This window comes from Rhinolophus hipposideros, assembly GCF_964194185.1.
Source record: "Rhinolophus hipposideros genome assembly, chromosome: 26".
Taxonomy (NCBI): domain Eukaryota; kingdom Metazoa; phylum Chordata; class Mammalia; order Chiroptera; family Rhinolophidae; genus Rhinolophus; species Rhinolophus hipposideros.
In genome coordinates, this window is record NC_138072.1 from 10,699,327 (window position 1) to 10,714,677 (window position 15,351).

The 15,351-nt window shown below is 36.0% G+C and overlaps 1 protein-coding gene across 4 annotated transcripts in view; it reads right to left on the reverse strand.

The window, feature by feature from the left end:
* The window catches only part of EPRS1 (glutamyl-prolyl-tRNA synthetase 1), a 49,829-nt gene that overhangs the window by 32,054 nt on the left and 2,424 nt on the right, over nt 1-15,351 (reverse strand). Inside the window, exons 3-13 of one of the 4 annotated variants that reach the window (XM_081039132.1) lie at nt 14,458-14,557; nt 13,434-13,590; nt 12,113-12,252; nt 10,762-10,856; nt 7,140-7,266; nt 6,258-6,450; nt 4,697-4,868; nt 2,660-2,893; nt 1,932-2,016; nt 1,452-1,511; nt 1,145-1,165 (exon numbers count right to left, since the gene is read on the reverse strand). In XM_081039132.1, coding sequence (XP_080895258.1) covers nt 1,145-1,165; nt 1,452-1,511; nt 1,932-2,016; nt 2,660-2,893; nt 4,697-4,868; nt 6,258-6,450; nt 7,140-7,266; nt 10,762-10,856; nt 12,113-12,252; nt 13,434-13,590; nt 14,458-14,557 — 1,384 coding nt within the window. The remainder of the gene's footprint in view (nt 1-1,144; nt 1,166-1,451; nt 1,512-1,931; nt 2,017-2,659; nt 2,894-4,696; nt 4,869-6,257; nt 6,451-7,139; nt 7,267-10,761; nt 10,857-12,112; nt 12,253-13,433; nt 13,591-14,457; nt 14,558-15,351) is intronic. The other 3 variants (XM_081039133.1, XM_081039134.1, XM_081039135.1) reach the window with 3 other exon arrangements.

Below are 15,351 nucleotides of genomic sequence, written 5' to 3' on the forward strand. Positions count from 1 at the left end.
CAACTGAAAGAATCCCTAAGGCATGTGCATTTTGGTAGGAAAGTTAAGCAGAGTTTGAGCCAGAGTTAGAAACCTTAACAAATAAGGGGGGGGAAACAACTAAAACAATCAAGTACAAGAAAACCAACAAGCTATGAGAAAAAGTAAGAGAGCTAAATCCTCATCTTCCATTGTGGGAAGGCAACTTATGATGCCCAAAACTAAAAAAAACCAAGAAGTAGCAACACACATCTCATTTAGAGGTATGGACAATAAATACCAAAATAATTATCTCAAAGAGCCCAAAGTATGTAATTTATCTAGGGAGAGAAAATGCAAGGAAAGAAGACAGGGAAATATGCTGTTCATCTTAACAGACCCTATAGAATTATCTGATTACAGTGAAATATTTTTCATATATTTGAACTAAGTATACGTGTAAAACTGTATTACTTAAAACCTTTAAAATTTGGATTACGAATAAAGTACATCAATGTTAAGTTTGCCTGTGAATTCCACTTGTATTTATTTTAGTAACTGCAGCAACAGAAAGAGCCAATTAATTCCTTTATGTATTGAAAAACTGACTAAACACAAAAGACTACATCAAATAAATTCAAGACATGCAAGACAAGCAACTATTTCTTGAGGCAAGGCATCAGCACAATCAGGCAGCAATACGAAAAAAATTTTACAGAACACAATCACAGAAACCCTAATTAAAAACATGGCACGTAAATGTTTTGCCTTATTATAGTGTCTAAGCATCTGCTTCCAATTAATAATTAACAATGTCAATATGCAATATTCCTCATTTGCCTTTCACTTAAGGAACAGTTGAAAAGCTGGATTCAATAAGACAAAGGAATCAGAATTAATGAACCTTCAATGCAACTCAATGGGCTATGTAACTTTAAAACGGTCCTCTCAGCACACAAGGGAAAGGTAGAATGGAATTAGCCACATCTTCCCCTTGCCACTAAGAAAACTAGAGGACATGTTTTTTAAAACTAGGAATAATGCATTTTCAGTGGATTTGTATGGGCAAGTCTTTTATATCAATGTGATTGTGCTTCAAAGCTGTGTAACAGCTCAGGTAGGTTATAACATGTAATATGCTAGAAGCTATGTGCTAAGTAAGGCAAATAAAAGCATTAAGTAATACCTTCTTACAGAGAGCTCGCAGCTTGAAAGCAGAAAAATGAAATGCAAAGTGTTCATAAAAGACTTAAGGAAAAAACTTACTGTTCCCCAAACTCCAAATTTACTTGTTTTAATCACTGTTAGCTATTCGGTATAGTTAATAAGATTAATGCTTTTTATATGTTTAAAAAAGGAAAACATTCCATTTTCCTGAAAGTCTGCAAATGATAACGTTCTTCACAATATTTTCTCTACCATGAGCACACTAATAAATTCTACACGTAGGAGTTAAGCATAAGAAAAAGAGGACCAAGAATCACAACCTGTACCTTTTTGTTAAATGCCCAAATTTTGTCCCATTCCATGTTCACAACTGAACGTGAGGAGCCCTAGAAAAACAATAATAAAATGACATAAAGGATGAGTATTAATTAGGATATTTTCTTTATGTTAAGCTATGCATGTAGGAAAAAATAAGCCCAATAATTACCTGTAAGTTTATTTCCACTGGAACATAAAACTTAATATGTACAAGCTTATTTGGTTACCATGAACAGTTCCAGTCAACAGGCCTATCTTTTACTGGGTAAAAATACGCGCTGCCATTGCCCAACTCTAGCTTAGGAGTTTAGGATACTCTCAATGTTCTACTGTTATTCACGGTGCTAAACATATTCTTTTAAAAAAATATTCTGCCCCTGTATTCTAAGGAACTATAGAAAGAAAAACAGGAATAATAAAGACTAAAGGGATATCAACAGACACTTGAAAATTTGAGCAGAAAAGCTGGAAAAGAAATCATGACTCACCTGAGCAGCAATAAACTGCTTCAGTCCTTCAACTGTCATCCCTCTTCTCAGTACGCCACGAACCGTAGGAAACCTTGGGTCATCCCTGGGAAATAGGGACTTTTGTAAGTACCAAGGAAATTTTTTAAATATGTAGTTGCAGAGAGTATGAAATACCTTAATGAATATTATATTCAACTTGTTAAGTATATGGAATAGGAGCTGGTTATAATAATTGCATAGATCACAGCACAAGTGAGCTCAAGTGCATGGAAGAGGAAAACTTCTTACAAACCAATATCGCTCAGTAAAATAAATGCACTACCAGAAAGAGTAAAAGCATATTTGCGGAAAGACACAAGGGTGATATCTTCAAATACAGAAAACCCACTCATTAAAACATTATTTTTTATTTAACAAACATTCCATGTCTCTATTCTACATATGACCATGACCATGAGACCAGATCTATGGAGGACCAGAGACTCACAACTACTTTTCTATTAGATGCTGAGATCCACAGAGAATGTGCCCTTATGGGTGTTCCATTCCCACGTGCTATGGTCCACAACAGGTAGTCTATGTGTGTAATACTCAAAGGGGAAGGGGGGACCGAATGCACTGGAGGAAATGAAGACAAAAGGACCAGAAATCCTACAGGCCTACCGATTTCACCTCCTTCCATCCATCCTCCCCAGCACTCAAAGCAGTCTTTACATCCCCTCAATTCTAGACAACAATAAACATACCATCCATCTACTAGTCCTTCGTTGACAAACCATGTGAGTTTTCTTTTAGACAGCACTGTGTTGTTGAGATTTAGCCGACTATATTCCCAAATATATGGTTTTCTTATGCCTAAAGCTTCAATAATCCAATAAAACTGTTCATCTCTGTCATGGTATTCTGTTGTTCTCAGGGCATGTGTAACACCTTCAATGCTATCCACTATGGGGCAGGCAAAATCATACGTCGGATAAACACTAGGAAAAAAAGGGAATATTTTGAAAATCAACATGATGCATTTTACCCTTTCCATCTTAGATTAAGCATTATAAACAGGAATACTAATTTAAAATGATGATTCTTTACAAGAATTTTTATAAAACTGACATGTTTTATGACTCATAATAATCAAAGTATATCAAAACACCAGACTGAGAACAATGAATCAGTTACCCACTTACTATCAAACTAAAAAGCAAATTTGCAACTGACAACTGGGTACTGACAACAAATTCTACCATCATGTTTCTGTAGTGACCAACGTACATCAAGAGAGGAAGCAACAGCAATATACATAATAATTTTGAGGGAATTTAGCTTTTCAATATCTTAATTAATCCCACACTTAAGGAAATGGAATTACTTTTGTAACGAACTGCACTCAAGAACAGTTTCCTTCTCTGACAAGCAAAAAAAATTATTATGTGAATTAAAATTCCATTTAGGATGGAATACTCTCACAAAAATTTCTGCCTAAAATAATATACACAACACATAAGCAGTTTTCATTTGAAATTTTAAAAATATATTGCTGCATTATGCCTAATGTTTAAGATGTGATTTCAGTAAAATATTATGCATTGGGCTTTGCAATTATTTGATACTGCAAATGTGTATGCAAATTCACTTTTCCAAATGTATTCCAAGTACCTGCTTAATAAAACAAGGAGCAATCACCCTATTAAAATGAAGGACACTGGGAACACTAAGCTAAGAATGCTATCATTCTAAATATAGGCGGATTAAATAAACAAAAATTAAAAGAATCCTACGTCAAGAACTCAGAATATTTGGCTAGTTTCATTAGTTTGTGTTTCACATAATCCACTGTGTAAAATTTCACTTTCCTTGACTACAACAGTAGGTTATTTTACAAACACTGAAATGGTAGAAAGTGGAATAGAGTATAGCTACATGGTATATGTCACAATTCTTTAAAATACGTATTTTTCACTGATTAATATAAAGGTTTTGTGGTGGCTGTTTTCATTTGTTGTTTGTCTGCTTTGATATTTTTGCTCTTGTTGTCCTATGAATCCTACGCAATAGTGCAGATTACAAACTATATCTATAATGATTCTTATGTTTGTATCAAATTAGTTGATGAAAAGATTTTTTAAATGAAGGACATAAATATATGTATACACACACACATAACCACACACATAAGGGTTTATCTATAGACACACACATCTGGCACTCACAAGTGTACATTCACCATCACTTCAGAAGTTAAATTCAGCATTGGTATGTAATAGGCTTCTTCAAAGTATAAGAAAATATATTCTATTGTTACTTGATAAAGGAAATTAACGGGGGAGGGACTGTTAAAAGAAAAACTATCTGTTAAACTAAAAACCCACACAGAAAACTAATTGAAACTAGAAAAAAACACATGCTACTTTCGTGTACTGCTCATTTGGGTAAATTTTCAGAACAATCACATTCATGAATTCATTTATGCACAGTAGAATCAAAGTTTGCAATAGGAAGAGAAATATCTTCATCTCAAGACACACATCACAGTATACCTACTCAATACATAAAAAGCAACTTTAGGCAGACACACGACTTCCATAGTTGGCAGTGACCCTGAAATAATAATGTCGTACAACCTTCACTGACAGATTGGTAACAGCCCCTGAAAGGCTACATGCCAGTTCATCTGCGATGAACAAAGACCAGGTATACTGACTGCTCTCTGTCTACTCCACATTCACAGACAGCACCAAAGCAAAGCATAGCTGGCTACCCAGCATAATGAACCGGGTAACACTTACTTGTACTTGTTGCCAGTTCTTGGGTGTGGTTGAATTTTGCAGCGGTAAAGTGTTGGGTCCCGCATGCAGCCATTGTTACTGCTCATGTCAATTTTTGCTCGCAAACAACAGGACTGACCAAATTGGTTCCCTTTTTTCATTTCTTCCCACATTTGCAGATTCTTCTCAACAGCTGTAAAATGAGAGTTATATGACAGTTTATCTAACAGATTGAATGTGAATTATTTTAATACTCCTGTAATTTGATATATATGATAAGCACACGCCACTGGTCTAAAAGTACTGCAATAGTTCCAATATCTGGTACCAGGAGTCCAGGTACTGCTTCGGATGCAGAAGTCTCACGAAACGCTCAGGAAATGTACTCTATAAATATGCCTGAGAAGTCAATGCAGTCCACTGAGGTAGTACTGACGGGGGCAAAGAGAGGAAGGCCGGACGAGGCCGGAAGTTTTCTCTCACCCCGTGTTGCCTCTTTTCCCTCACTGGCCGGCCCCCTCACATCTAACACTGTGCCTTTGAAGCAGAAGCAGTCTGTCCCTTCGCCGCCTCACGCCCAGGGGACAGACCGGCCCAGCCCAGCCCAGCCCGTGGGGCTCACGGGCGTTGGCACTGCAGCCCATGCCCGTCTGAAGAACACGGCTCGGGCTGAGAGCCTGCGCCCAGGGGCTCCCTCACAGCTCCTTCAGTCATTCCAGTGGGAAGAAGGACACTCTTGGATCCGAGAAATGAGAGATGACAGAAAACAGACAGTGATAGATTTAATCCCAGAAAAAAGAAGTTCCTATCCCAAGTGACTATGTTCCTATCTAAGTCAGAATATTGAAAACCCGACGGATATGGATAAACACAGAACTGTTAAACAATGATTCTCAGTGGCAACTACTGAAGGTGTGATAGACACTCTACCTGCTTTCAAAGAATCAAGATAGGTCTAAATAATCCAGTTGTTGACTAGCTTTAAAAATGTAGAGAAGATTTCTATAACAATTTGAATTTACTACACTTCCCAAATGTGACACTCGAGATTTAAATATAATAGCATGAAAGTTCTGGCAACGTGATTATAGAGTAAAAATAACCTGATTCTGAAGCTCATGAAACAAGTAATGAATAAGATACACTTTTTTGTCAAGTTGTATTTCAGAGATATAGGGTAATACCAAGTTTATATATTATATTCACATTTACCCGCATGTTGAAAGGAAGATTTAGGTAAATAACGTCATCATCATTTTAGAAAGGCTAAGTATTTAAATTAAAAAAAAATTTTTAAAAATGTTGCAGAAGGAATCATTCAAATGGAATGAACGAAATGCAAAAGACTGCACGAAGTAAGTAAAATGCTGAGGACACACACCCTTCACATGGAGTTGTGACGCTAACAAAGTAGTAACAAGGTAAAGATGACAAAGAAAAAAGATTTCTAAGAGATGGACTAACGTACGAATCATATTCCCAAATGTGTTTGAAACCAGCATCTTTCACAGAAATCATGTTCTACTAAAGATACAGAATACAAGAGTATCAATTAGAATATAAAACACTGACTGTGCCTTACAGTTTTTTCTATGTTTGGATTCTATCCTCTGCTCACGTTCAGCTTTCATCTGCTCAGCAGGCGTATCATCCACATAAGCCTTCCCTTCCTGAATTAGCTTCTCTGCGTATTTCATTATGGTTTCAAAATGATCCGAGGTGTAAGTAAACTGATCAGGTTTGATATGCAACAATGCAACATCTTCCAAGATAACCTGCAATAAGAATCCAAAATAACCATCAGTTTATCTTCTGCATTTTCCTTGTGTATTTTCAATCCTTGATTCTGCTTTTGGGCAAATGTAATAACACACCATCAGTCTTATAAAGCCTGAAAATGGTTGTGGAAATTGCATGATATTAGATAAGGCAAAAAAAAAAAAGAGATTCATTATACTAGCCTCCAAATTTTCAGCTGAGAAAGCTGATCATATGATGGAGCTTTCCATTTACTCTGGAAAAGCTGGTTATTATTGGTCATACTGACAATTATTTGCCCTCTTTGAATATATTGCAGTGCTTCTGAATAAAGATGATATAAGAGGCTAGGAAACTTTCACATTTTCCAATACCTACTTAGTGTTTCATTCATAAACTTAAAATTGTATGACAAAAAGGAAACCTGCCTCTAGTGGCCAATTCATTTAAGAAACCGGTACTTATAGGAAAATGTAGCACTTAGGTAAACTCTACAATTGAAGAACAAAAAAATAAATTGAAGTTTTTTGGTATGAGAGCTCAGTATTCCTTGGCTTACATCTCAGACACAGAATATACAGATGAGGGGGGAAAGCAGCTATGAGAACGAGCTTAATTTAGCATTTTCATACCATGAAGGTATCAGGTCACCCTCCGATTTCAATGCACTTGTCTGACAAAGGGTCATCACTGCACCTTTAATTACCTTCTCAAAATCTTCCTTCTCTTTTTCAGGATTTGTGTCATCAAATCTCATGATCAGTTTCCCTTTAAAGTTAACCTGGTAGTGCTGGTTCAGAAGAGCAGCTTTTGCATGCCCAATGTGTAAGTAACTAAAACAAAAACATTTCACAAAGAAACTCATTAACATGCTTTAACTAAAGACTTAAACTTAACCTTTCTGAGGAGATGAGAATTAAACAAAATTCCGTCCGTCTAGTCGGTACTCCTCTCATATTTTATTTTCTAACAAGAAGGGCTGTGATAGAAAATCTGACTCTGACCAGAAGGGGAAAAAACTACCACATTTATAAAATAACAATTAAGAAATAGTTTTGTATGTAAAATCTCAAGAAGGGACACGTTATTTACAAACATTACAACCTTAAAGAGAATCTTTTTCTTTTCTTCGAAGAGGAATAAATAAATGGTCATTTAGTTAGAGGAAAACTACTTCCAAAACTGTTTCAATGCTACGCAGTACTGTATCTTTAATAAGACCTGATGCTATTCAGAACTGGCACCACGAAAGCACACTAGAGAAGCGCTGAGACTGTCACTGCGATAACTAAATGAAAGAGCTCACGGGGATTAGGGGGCACAGAAAAGCTACTTCAGTTTTCTCAGAAGCCTGAATAAGACTTTAACTAAATGATCTTTAAGGGCTCATCCAGTACCAACACTCCGTGAATCACAACCTATGGAAACACTATTCTGTTCCTACGGGCAGTTCAGTCATAAGGAATAAAATAAATCCGAGGTACTGTTGGTAATACTACACATCAATGTCATCCTCTATCAATGAGGTGAGTAAAAAGCAATGTCCTCACTACTATGCTGAAAAAATGCTTTATAGGGCAGCAAACAAGGCATTAAGCACGGACGTTTAATCAGCTCTCACTAATTTTTATGTGTTTTAATTGATAATGGTAGCTGCAGTCATACTGTTCTACAGTCTCATAGTTTCACACACATCTCTAATCTCGGCTGACAACAATCAGGGAGGAAAAAGTGTAACACTTTGTGTGTCTTTTTATCAGTTTTTAAATCAATTCTGTTTTTTTAGAAATTCATGCCGCCTTCTAGATCAAAGATTCAATTTTAAGAATGGTGTTTATATGCACAGGTTAATGCAGACAAATACAATGCAACGCACTTAGGGTTATTCAAAACTTTCTGTATAAATAAAGGGCTGTATCCCAGATGAGATTCTAGAACAGAAGACATTAGGGAAAACTAATAAAATCCAAACAAAGGTATGGAATTTAGATGATAATAATAATGTCAATATTGGTTCATCAGTTGTGACAAAGGTACCATAATAATATAAGGAGTTAACATTAGGGAAAACGGGGTGCAGAGTACATGGGAACTTTCTGTACTATTTTTGCAACGTTCCTATGAATTTAAATCTATTCTAAAATAAAGTTGATTAAAAATAAAATAGAGAATTGTGTTACACCCATAAACTATGAAAAGAAATAAGAAAACACTAATAACCACCGAGTACCTACTACGTGACAGTTAATGTGCTAGGCTTTACATTCAGGAATTAATTTAAGAGGGGTGATGAAATCAAACAATTATACTTAAAGGTATTATCTGTATATCTGAAATAACGTGTGCAGTTCTAACAACTTAAAACCTCAAGAAAGCTAACAGGACTATAAAATATTCACAAGGAAACTAAAATAATCAGCCCAAGAGACAGCCTACATCAGAACAGTTAAAGAAAAAATAAGATTCATGCTGCATTTGTTAGTATTGATGCTGAACTGGGCTTCTGCCACATGTAACAGACACAGGCCTATAATTTTAGGTCAGATGGACTCTAGAGCCAGACAGCGTTGGTCTGAGTTGGCAAGTTAGTAAAACACTGTATGAATCAGTTTTGTAACATGAAGATAGTAACGGTGCCTTCCTCACAGCGGCTAGGATTAGATTAGTTACTATATATAAAGTGCCGTGGTAGTATCTGCACATAACAGGTGCTATATAAATGTTAGCTAAGAATAAGAAGAAAAGGCAAGAGTCAAGCCTTCTGGCCTTTCATGCAAGACACAAGAAAAAAAAGAGTAAAAAAATAATTAAAGAACTCTTTAGCAATATAGGGGTTATGATCAAAATTATGAATATTTTAAAAACCTGGACATTGATTTATATTCCAAATCCCAAAACTGTATTCAGCCAACAGCATGGTTTCTGAAATTGATATAATTTAGAACAGGTAAACATATTTTACATAGTAAGTAATAAACACAAGGAGCTCCTCGCTATTCAAGAAGTAACAGAAAATACAAAAAAATTCAAAAAGGACAAATGTTCAAATGGCACACCTATAAAAAAAACCACTGCTAAGAAAATGCTTTTATTAAACCATTCAAATCACCACCCAACGGGACAACCATGACCCTTCACAGTGGATACACAGGAGCAGAGTATTGGGTGGTAGCGACCCAAGATATCTGTGGGAATTAAACCATGTTAAGATAGGTGCTATTTATGACTGATTCCAGTCAGTCAACTACCAATCATTTAATCATTCAGTCTGTAAATTTTCCAGAAGTATTATTTCTCTTTCAGCTCCTTCTAAATATCCTTTATTTCACTACCTGAATCAGCCAACTTAGAGAAGCAGAGTGAAATGTGGAATTCTAAAACTGATTTTGCTGTCAATGGCGTGATGAAATACTCTGTAAAGAACTATTAAGAACAGCTAAAATAAAACTGTTTTTCTGCCACTTTCTATTGTCCATACACTCCACTTACCACAGATGGGTAAGAATTTGGCGATAGAATACAAAATCTGAAGTTAAACAAAATTAGGAAGAAAATAATCATCCCATTTACAAACTAAGGCACAATGCTTTCCTAATGGCTAAATTCCTAAGGCTACTTTAACAAGAGGCATTTTATTAGATTGACTATCATTGGAAGGGCTCTATTACAAAGTTTGTCTCAGGCTGACCTGAGTGCACATGCAGAGACAACCCTCAGCCTTCGGGATGCTGGGCAAGGCCTGAGGAAGCCCCAGGTTGGTGTCCTCCAGCCAGCACAGTTTTTGTAGTTTTTTTCCTAATGAGTTATTTAAGTGTTATTATTTTCTCTGGGTGCCAAGAGTAAAAAGGGTTGGGAAACCTGCTAATAATGGAAAGAACTGAATAGGAATGGGCTTTTATCAACTTTCCTTCCTTTACTTCAGGGGTGGGGGGGAAGCTTAATAATTCTACCATAACTCTACTGCAAATGGAAGGATTGCTCAAGGGTACAAATATAAATCCTTATTAAATGAAAGCCTAAAAATCTCAAAATGTAAATGAAACTTAAGTCTTTTTATTTACAGATGCTTTTATATTATAATTAAAATTCTGTCTGGGGTAAAATACAAAGTTCTCTCTCCTTGATTTAATAAACTAAAACTACAATTTTAATACAGTAACTGTCAATATTTAAGAAAACATTAAGATATTTAGAATTTTAACTCACACAATTAAAATTTTACTTATTTTCTTCTATAGTATTCACCTATTATTAAAAATATTTGGTAGCTGTCTAAAGATTTTCCACTAAATATATTCAATTTTAATTTTTAAGTTGCATTTTCTTACCCACTAGCCTCTGGAGGAAATCTGACAGTAACTTTTCCCATCTCAGCACCCGGAAGCTCAATAAATTTACCAACATCTTGCTTTTTCTCAGGGGCCTGAAAAGTAGGACAGCAACAAAAATTGTTTTACGGTTAAATGTTTAAGAACACAATCACTCAACACATACTAATCAGTACTCACTGTGTGCCTGGCATGGTTATGAGAAAAATGATAACTAGAGCATCATCCTTGCACTTGCAGACTCAAAATTCCATGAAGGATGTACATAAAACCAATACCAGTAAGAGGTACATGTACGTATACAGGGTGCTTGTTAGGGCAGTCAGTTGAAGTTAACCAACAGCATCTAAGGTCATCAGGAAAAGCTTAAAAAGAGGTCAGAACCAAACTGGATCTTGAAAAATAAGTAGATATATGTCAGATGGAGAGTGCATAAGGGCACTCATTCCAAGACAAGGAGTAACAGCACAGGATGCCCATAAAAAGTTAGGAAAGCATGCTGAGTGGGTGGGCAAGGAAGCTGAAAAAGTGAACTGGGTGCAAATGTGACAGTCCTTATGAGCTTGGCTTTTATGTTTTAGGCAATGGGAAGTTCTCAGGAGTAATGGAACCACTTATTTATATTTTCGAAAAATGATACCCAGGAAAGGGCAGAGGTGAACTAGAAAAAAAGAGAACAAAGAAGTTAAGTGATGAGATTATAATATTAAATCAAGCAGTGGGTAATAATGAGGCCTCAATAAAAATCAACAGCACTGGAGATAGAAAACAAATCTATAGATATGAGAACTAGTAATAGAACTTGTTGACCAATTAGATGTGAAAAGTGGTGAAGGGGTGAGTGAGGATTTTTAGCCAGACTGAGTGGACTGTAGTGTCTTTATCCAAGCATGCATGTGTAAAACAGATCAAAGTAGAGTGACTCTGGCTGGGGAAGATGACTTTTTCTACTGTGCTCTATGTCACATCCTCCTACACAATCAACAAAAGGGCTCTGCAGAAACCCAGGACCAATGGTCAGTGGTTCAAAACTCAGAGAATAGGAGATTTAGGAGGAAGAAAAAGATGGTATAGCAATAAAATAATGAGATTTTATTTACTTGGAGTCTGGGTTTCCTAAGGGACACACACTGGATGATCATACTCTTTTAGACATGTAATTATGAAGATTAAAGCTTTACGTAGTTTAATAGTTATAAAGGCAAGCCAAAACTCAATAAGGGCACAGTCATCCAACAAGGTCCTTTTTTATTCGTGAAAAGAACATAAATTATGATTAGAAAGAATTTTCTTTTCAGATCTGAGGTCTCAGACAAATACATCAACATTAAATGAAATGAAAAGGGCTTACCACTTTAGCTTTGGCTGTTGAAACATTCCACTTGGTGCCTACTGACTGGAAGGCCTGCTGGGCTTCAAGAAATCCAAACCAGCGCTTCACATGAACCGGAGCTTTGTTCTGTTTCAGTTGTTCCTGCCATGCAGCATTTCCTATTAGCAAACATAATTTTAAAACCATTCAATGAATCTGCAACTTCAAAAGCAAAGTTCCAGTCATGGTTAATTTAAGTCAATGAAATGGCTGAAAGTTGTGCTTCTATAATGCCGTTTTTAAAACCTGGGCGTACATTGAAATGTTTTCTACACTTGCATACGTTTTATAGGATTCACAAAAGTGCATTCAAAATATTTCTTTCTTCAGTTTAATTCACTGAAGTGAACACTAAAGCCTGCCTTCACCACCACCATACACCCTCTATGAGGCCAATGCTACATTTCATAATTAAGGAAAAGCTTTAAGGAGATGAACAAGAGAACAAAATAAAAATTAAGATCAAGAAGTAGCTCATTCCTTCAGGTGTAATATCAAAAAGAGGTACTGAATCAGTTTATTTAACATCACAAAGCTACATCCATTAGACATTATCTTTCTGTCACAAACATGAAGTCAAAAATCAAAATAAGACAAAAATGTCGTAATATATATGTCATAAGAAACCTACAGATGAAAAGATCTAACTAGAAAAGGCCTTCAGTTTATGTTGGTTATTATTACAATTTAATTTAATCTGGAGAGAAGTTTAGGCCACAAAAAAGTAGACAGAATAAAAAAAACATACACACACACATAACCCGGATTTAAAGAATAAAACGTTTTGGCATATTTGCTACAGGTCTTTTTATTTTACAGAAAATAAACTAACAAAATGTAAGTCTTCTCTGTGCCTATCAGCAATCCCATTCTCTTACCTGTTGCCAACTAGCTGACCTCCTAGGGGAACAACTCCACATCACCCCACCAGCCTCCTCACTCACACACCTACTGAGCAACCCAAGATGACAGTGCCAGGAGTAAACTAATGGCTGACAGCAGAGGTGCTGGCATCAACGGGATGAGGGCTTCCTTGGCAGAAACAAGGCCAGCTCCAAAGGCAAGAGAGGAGCCGAGGTAGTGAGAGAGAGCTGACCTGGAGGGATAGCAGAGGATAGGGAATTCCTGCGACTGGATAGCAATAAAATAGCCAGAGTGGCCATTCCTTTCTAAGGAAGTCCTAAGTGACTGCTAACAGACAGACAGACAGGAGTGCATAAACAGAGAAATACGTGTACTTCTTACCAGCAAAACATTCAATAATTAAAGTAGGACATTCTTCAAGAAGAATTACTGATACCTTTTAGGGTGGCCCAAACACACAAATCTGCTAAGCTCAAGGAGTTTCCGACTAAGTATGTTCTCAGAGACAGGCAATGATTGAGTTCATTGATCACAGAAGTAAACAAATTACAGGAAGACAACTTTGTAGCACTAAACTCCAACCAGTGATCAATCTGTGAAGACAAAGACAGAAAAGAAATGCATCCAGAGTTTATATTTAAACAAAAACAATCTCAGTTAGAACCATGACTTTCTTATCTCAATGACAGAATTTACCATTACGTGGATTTAATTATAATTGCCTTAATCTAAACTGGCACTTAAATGAACACATTTTGTTGTTCTTTTTCTATGCTTTGTTTGCAGGGGCAGTGAGGGATACTTCAGGGAAGAAAAAGATGAGAAATGGCACAGGACTAACCTGATCGAACCCAACAGGTGGTACCTAACCAAATAGATCCATTCACCTGCAGATTTTAAAAGTAAATACTTGGAAACTATTCTTTGCATTTTGAATTTTAAAAGATGTAGGAAAGTTAGAGCTGAACACAAACAGCCAAAAAAAAAAAAAAAAAAAAGGCATCTAAAGTGCAGTATTGAAAGTTAGCCTACTATTGGTGTAATTAATTAAAGTATATACTTAATAAGGAAAATGGGATCCAAACTATGTGTGTGACCCTGGGTAAACCTCGTAACTTGTCTAGGCCTGCTGCCTCATCTCAAGTAAGGGAGGTGAATAAGACGATCTATACAGTCACATCCAGCCATGAAATTCTAGGATTCTATTATAGGAAGAGCAAGACAGCACTCAATAAACCAACAGGACAGCTGGCATGGGATTAAAAGTTCAAATTGAAAAGCTAAGAGTTTTTTCCTGAAATTAAAAACAGTATGAGAATTCCTGAACTTGCTTTAACTCACACTCTGTTAATATCCTTACATAGAGTCACAGTACAAAAGTCAAACACAAAATGAAGTTCTCAACAGAGCAGAAGCACAAATCAAAACGAAACACACCCTGGAAAATGTCCATTTCTCACCTCAGTATGTTCCATCAGGTTGGAGCCATAGAGTCCCGCTGTAGTTGCAACTCTAGCTAAGTAGCGAAGTATGGAATTGATGTCCGTGAATACCACATTTCTAGAATACAAGCATGAGAGGAAGTATCACTGTAGCTCTAGCAAATCAGTAACAGTCCTGAGACTTATAAGAAATGTAAAAAGAGAAGTCTTATTATATTTATCATGTATTTTCTACTATAGTTTAAAAAAAAAAAGAAAAAAAGATCTAATTTGTTCTGTACTGCTTTTATCCTATTCGAATTTGTTCTGAAATGCACAGCTAAATCCAATAACTGACTTCAGAGTAGACTGCCTATGTGATCATCCCTTTATTAGTCCCTACACGTTTATTCAGTGGTGAAAATATGAAAATATAATTGGGATATTGAGAATAACAGTGGTTTAAAATACATCAAGGCAACAACAAGGACATACTGTCATATAAGAAGCTAGTTTTATCAACTTCCAGGTAAAGAGGGCAGATCAAACCCCATCAAAATTGTTTCGTAAAATTGTTGTTTCGTAAAAAAATTGTTTCATTATTTTTAAACGACAGAAATTTATTCTTCCATGGTTCTGGAGACTCCAAGTCAAAGAAGGGTCCTTCCTGCCTCTTGTTTCAATATTTGGTGTTCTTGCCTTGTAGCTACGTCACTCCAGTTTCTGCCTCAGTCTTCACGTAGCCGCATTCCCACTGTGTATCTCCTCTTGTAAGGACACCAGTAATTGGTTTTGGAGTCTACCATAATCCGGTATGACTTCATAAAAATTATTTTTTTTACAAGACACAAAACTATTAAAGAAAAAGAGACTAAGGAGAAGAGACAATAGCAAAAAAATAATTTTTACCAAATTTACTTATTTCCTACTACT